Source organism: Manacus vitellinus, unplaced genomic scaffold (assembly GCF_001715985.3).
Source record: "Manacus vitellinus isolate BGI_N305 unplaced genomic scaffold, ASM171598v3 scaffold_74_pilon, whole genome shotgun sequence".
NCBI classification, from domain to species: Eukaryota; Metazoa; Chordata; class Aves; order Passeriformes; family Pipridae; genus Manacus; species Manacus vitellinus.
Genome location: NW_021940780.1, coordinates 428807 through 435006, shown reverse-complemented (window position 1 = coordinate 435006; position 6200 = coordinate 428807). Strand labels below are relative to the sequence as shown.

Below are 6200 nucleotides of genomic sequence, written 5' to 3'. Positions count from 1 at the left end.
CTCCAGGAGAGCTTCCCAAACTCCCTGACTCACCCCTGGGTGGGCTGTGAGCTCAACCCACCCCTCTGGCACCACCCAAACCCTGCCAGCAGCAGCAGAGCTGTGTGTTGAGTTATTTTCTGCCCATTAATTGCCTTTCATCCCACTCTCAGGTCTTTAAATGACTCTGGCACCAGTGGGACAGTGATTTCCACCAAGAATTCCCACCTTTAGCTCTCCCAGATCCCCAGTTCTTCATCCAGCTCTTCCCTTGCTGTCAGATAAATGCCTGGAGAGGAAAAACCAGCATCTTTGTTATCCTGCTAAGAGACAAAGTTGGAGCAAAACAGCTTTGGGAAAGGGTTGCAAAGGTGGGGAAGGGCTCCAGTAGCTCCTCAGCAGCTGGAGAAAAGCTCCTTAAATTGGCAGGTTTGTAACAACCTCCCAAGGGCTGAACTTCCCTGTTTCTGCTCTGACAGTTGTTTTGCTTCTTGGTGTCAGAGGGAGCTGCACAAAAGCCTCATCCCAGCCTGGCAGGTCTTCCCAGCTCCCCTGGAAAAGGTTCAGCTGAGGGTTTGGAGCTGTTAAAATTCTGCCTGTGGGGAAGGGTCTGTCACAGCAAGCTGAGAAATTCAAGTTTGTAATTTTAGATGCCCAGGAACATGATAGGGAGGGGTGGGAGCACCTCCCAGGGGGTCGTTTGTGGGGTGGGAGGGGAGCCTGGACATCCTGGGGCACCTTCTCCATCCCCTGCCCACTCTCAGCTCCAGGAAGCACTAAAATCACACAGGGCTGGAATTAAAGTCCAAGTTTAAAACCCGGTTTATAAAGAGAATTGGTGCAGGACGCCGCGGTGATGATTGTTCCATCCCAGGGCTGTTCTAATGCAGAAATGGGATAATCACTCTCTTGTTAGAGGGAAAATGCAGATTTCCTTTTTCTCTCTCGGACCAGTGGCAATTCCCAGCTTTCTCTCCTGGCATTTCCACCCTATTTAGGTGATCAGCGGGTAATTAACGTTTAACTACAGAGGATTTAGCAGCAAACTTCCTTCTGTCATCGAGTGTGGAGGGGGGAGGAAAAGGGTTGTGATGCCAGGACTCCAAAATATCTGTGCTGAAGGAATTCGTGGCAAAAACATCCCCCCACCCCCCCGAGAATCCCAGTGATGAAAACCAGGACACCCAGGCTTTGCTAGGAGATGGGGGGAGACTTTTCCATGCTCAAATCCTGCCAAAGATGGTTGGGATGATCAGATTTTGGAGAAGTAAAGGATTAATTATTCCCTTTGTAGCACCACAGGTCCTGGCAAAGGCTTTGATGCTGCTGGTTTGCTCCAAGTCCAGCTATTTTTTCCTCACAGAAACGCTGCTTTTCAGGGAACACTTCTCTTTCTCCCCATCCAAATCCCTCTGCTGCCCATCCTGCAATGTTATTCCCTGCTCATCCTTCCAAGACTCATTATATTCTGCCTTCCTTTGCAATCTGCCTTGCTGAGAGAATTCCCAGGATATCTATTCCCTGCCTCGAGGTGTGAGTTGCTTTGCAGGAGGCTTTTTTTGTGCCTGAAGCTGCTTTCAGTAGAAACAACTCCTTATTTTTTTAATTGGTATGTGTTTTTTTAGCTGGTGAGGTGTGGAGATGGGCTGTGCCCACTGCCCTGGGGAGCCTGGGCAGTGCCCAACCAGCCTCTGGGGGAAGAACCTTTGCCTGGGATCCAACCTGAGCCTGCCCTGACACAGCTCCAGCCCTTCCCTGGCTGCTGTCCCTGGTCCCCCCAGAGCAGAGCTCAGTCCCTGCCCCTCCTCTGCCCCTGCCCAGGCAGCTGGAACTGCACTGAGGAGCTACTGGAGCCCTTCCCCACCTTTGCAGCCCTTTCCCAAAGCTGTTTTGCTCCAACTTTGTCTCTTAGCAGGATAACAAAGATGCTGCTTTTCCTCTCCAGGCATTTCTCTGACAGCAAGGGGAGAGCTGGGTGAGGAACTGGGGACCTGGGAGAGCTGAAGGAAATCACGTTGGATTAGCAGGACTTTCTTGTCCTGAAGCTGTGCTGGCTGTGACCAGGGACTGAGGTGTCTTCCAAGTGTTTTCCAAGCCCTCCCAGAATAATCTTCTCCACAACTTTCCAAGGCATTGAAGCGACACTCACAGGCCTGGAGTTTCCAGGGTCCTCCTTCTTGTCCTTCTTGAAAATCAGGAGAACATTCCCCAGCTTCCAGTCAGCTGGGACCTTTCTGGATTCCCGAGATCCCTCAAAAATCACTGAGAGAGCTTTTGCCATGACATCAGCAGCTCCTTGTGGATCCTTGGCTGAATCCCAGCAGGCCCCAGAGATGTGCAGGGATGTGCAGCAGCCTCACACATTCCACAGGCTTTCCATTTCCCAAAGATGCTTTTCAGCCCTGCAAAAGCAATTTTGAAGCAATGGACAAGGAAAACCCTTCTGGGTTTCCCTCCCCTGCTGGCAGGGGAAGCCCATCTCAAACAGGCTCCTTCCTCATCCCAAACAAGCTCCTTCCTCAGCCTCTCAAGGCTCCAGCCCTTGAACCCCCTCCTGGGTTTGCTCCGTGCCCTTCCCTCCCTCTGCTCACAGGTGGATTAATTAAAGCAGGGAAAGTGGCTCTGATTGGCACGTGGAGGAATGTTTGGGATTAATGGGGGATGCATGGTGGGTATTAATGGATCCCCCCACCTCCAGAGCCAAATGTATTTCCTGGGACATGGTAAAAGGGATAAACATGAAATCAAACCTAATCCCAACACACCAAAGCGAGGCTTAAAATAGAGTCTAAAGATGAAACTGTGATTAAAAGCCTGTTATCATTAATGAACCTTGTCTGTTTAGTTGCTGCCTGTTCAGTTTTTGCCTGTTTAGTTTCAAATAATCAAAGTGTCTGTAAAATATCACAGGTCTAAATGTCAGGTTTTGAGAGATTTTGGTTGCTTTATAACTGAGATGGAGCCTGGAACAAACAGTGATTGATGACATGAAATAGTGAAAAAAACACACCAGAAATAGTGGCCAGGTGGAGAAGGAAAAACTCAACCCCCCAAAAAAACCAAGAGTTGTACATGAAAATTAAGGATCGAATTGTTGGTGTGAATTAGCAGGAAGAGTTTGTGGAAACTCATTAGGAGCAATGAAGGTGAAAGTGATGGAAAAGGAGTGGAAAAAATGGAAAAGGAGGGGGAAAAGAGTGAAAAAGCAGGGGGAAAAGGAAGGGAAGGGAGTAGAAAAGGAGTGGGAAAAGCAGTGAGAAAGGAAAGGGAAAAGGGAATGGAAAAGGGAATAGAAAAGGGAAGAGAAAAGGGAATGGAAAAGGAGGGGGAAAAGGAAGGGGGAAAGGAGAGGGGAAAAGGAGGGGGGAAAGAGTGAAGAAGGAGTGGGAAAGGAAGGGAAGGGAGTGGAAAGGAGTGGGAAAAGTAGTGAGGAAGGAAGAGGAAAAGAGAATGGAAAAGAAGGGGGGAGAGGGAAAAAGGAGTGGGAAATGGAAGGGGAAGAGAGTGGAAAGGAGTGGGGAAAGTAGTGAGAAAGGAAGGGGAAAAGGGAGGGGAAAAGGAAATGGAAAAAGAGGGGGAAAGGGGAGAAGGAGGAGGAAAAGGAGGGGGAAAATGAGTGGAAAAGGAGGGGGAAAAGAAGGGGGAAAGGAGTGAAAAAGGAACAGAAAGGAGTATTTTTCTCCTGTTTGCAGATGCAGGTTTTTGTCTGGGGCCAGGCAGGTTTCCCCCAGGATTCTCTCGCTGTGATCTGGGATGGGAAAGGGCTGGAAAAGGAGGATGAAAAAGGCTCTGGGAGCTCCTCGGTTTCCTCTCTGCCCTTGTGAGGTGTCAGCTCGGGGCCAGCTGAGCAGCCGCTCGCCCGGGGCGATGGAACAGCTCCTGACAGCGCCAATCCCTCGGGATAACGGGATAACGGCGCGGGCTGTGATGCTGAACGAGCTGAGGGGACGCACAGAGCACTTTTGGAGCCCGGTTTTAACCCGGCGTCGTTAGACTCTCCTTGTCAATTAGGGCTGGTTCGTTGGAGGGGGAGGGAGGCTGTCAGAAATAATCCATCGGGATTTTTGTGGTGCTTTTCATCCAGGGATCAAAAGCGCTCTGTGATGGCGAACTGAGCTCGGGTTTAACTGGGGGCGGTGCTCTGAGCTCGGGTTTAATTGGGGGTGGTACAATGAGCTCAGGTTTAATTGGGGGCGGTGCTCTGAGCTCGGGTTTAATTGGGGGTGGTGCTCTGAGCTCAGGTTTAATTGGGGGCGGTCCACTGAGCTCGGGTTTAGTTGTGGGTGGTACACTGAGCTCAGGTTTATTGGGGGTGGTACAATGAGCTCAGGTTTAATTGGGGGCACTGCTCTGAGACCGGGTTTATTGGGGGTTTTGCTCTGAGCTCGGGTTTATTGGGGGCTGGGGTGTGGGAAGAGGGCGAGCGGGGATTGGATGTTGAACATCCCAAAGCTCTGTGGGTTTGGGATTGGATGCTGAACATCCTAAAGCTCTCTAGGTTGTCCTTGGACATCTCCCACCTTCACCTCTCCCATCAAACCTTTTCTTTTTTCCCACTGGGAGTGAATCCCGTTCTGTGCCTCCTGTGCAGATCCTGGGCCTGGTGATCCTGTGCATTGGGATTTATGCTGAGGTGGAGAGGCAGAAGCACAAGACCCTGGAAGGGATTTTCCTGGCTCCAGCTGTGATCCTGCTTCTGCTGGGAGTCACCATGTTCGTGGTGTCCTTTGTGGGAATGGTGGGGAGCCTCCGGGACAACCGGACACTGCTGAAGACGGTGAGACCCTTGGGGTGGGCTGGAGGGTCTCAGGGAGGAAAACAGGTGTATCCTGAATCCTCACCATGACTCTGTGTGGTTTTAAAGCCCTTTCTGGATTTAAATCCTGCCTGGTGTTGCTTCTCCGTATTCTCAGCTCAGCCAGGAATTGGTGGAGAGGGAGTGGGGAGAGGGTGGATTTAAGTTGTGTGTAAAATACCCTCATTTCCTATTTCAGTTGTGTGTAAAACAGCCAATTTCCCTGTTTTCCGTGGCTGAATCCTTCCCAACATGCTGGTCTTTCCTCCTGGGATGACAAGGGGATTATTCTGGGGGCTGAGATCCCACCTCTGGTGGAGCAAGATCTCCACTGTTGAGTTGATTTTACCTGTGATGATGCCAAGAGAAAACAGCTTTGTTTCCTTCCACAAGGGAGTTGTAAGCAAAGGGAAAAATTACCTTGGAAGTCCAAACTGGAAGAGATCCAGGACTTTAGGGCAAAGCTGTTCACTTCCAACCTGCTTTCCAGGGCTTTGTTGGTGTGTTGAGCACCTTCCCTGCAGCTCCTCGAGGGGTGACACCTCTGCCTCCAGACAGGGGGTTTAGAAGGGGAATTTTGGGCCATTCCCTCCATTTGGAGGGGACAAAACTCCTATTATGTGTGGGTTATTCCCCATGGCAGGAATGAAGCTGCTGAAATCCACAGGGAGAAAATCCCAACCCACAGAGGCAGGATTAGGATTATTTCATTTCCTCAGCTGTGCCCACTGAAGATTTGATTTGTCCAACAAGCTGTGAAACACAAACGAGCTCAGATTTCTGTCACCAGGAATAATTCCCACCCTCTGATGTGTCAGTTTTCCACTTCCAAATCCACTCTGAGTTGTGGAATCAGGATTCACGGGGATTCAGGGGCATTAAGACAGAAAGAGAAGTGTTATCAGGAATTGGAAGTGCTTCTCCTGCCTTGGGATCAACCAAAAGGAGGAACATGACACTCAGGAGCTTGGACAGCAGGTAGACAAAAAAAGCAAGTGAAATGTTCTCCACACCAACATAAACTCAGCTTTGGAGGAAAAATGATTACTAAGTTAGTGGGTTGACCCTGGCCAGATGCCAGGTACCCACTACAGCCACTCTCTCATTCTCCCTCTGCAGCTGGACAGAGGAGAGAGAAAAACCAACAGGGAAGGACTCAGGAGTTGAGATAAGAGCTGGGAGAGGTCACTGACTGATCACCATCACGGGCAAAGCAGACTCAGAGTGGGGATATTAATGGAATTTATTACAGACAGGATCAGAGCAAAAGAGTGAGAAGTAAAATAATCCTAAAAACATCCTCCCCCCACCCCTCCTTCCTTCAAAACTCAACCTCCTCCCCCAGCAGTGCAGGAGATGGGAACGGGGGTCACGGGCAGTTGTTGTTTCTGCTGCTGCTCAGGGAGAGGAGTTGGAGTCTTCCCCT

The 6200-nt window shown here is 50.2% G+C and overlaps 1 protein-coding gene across 1 annotated transcript in view; it reads left to right on the top strand.

Annotated features, from left to right (window-relative positions):
* The window catches only part of LOC103763527 (tetraspanin-15-like), a 41432-nt gene that overhangs the window by 4447 nt on the left and 30785 nt on the right, over positions 1 to 6200 (top strand). Inside the window, exon 2 of the mRNA XM_029964564.1 lies at positions 4571 to 4756. Within this exon, the coding sequence (XP_029820424.1) occupies positions 4571 to 4756 (186 nt within the window). The remainder of the gene's footprint in view (positions 1 to 4570; positions 4757 to 6200) is intronic.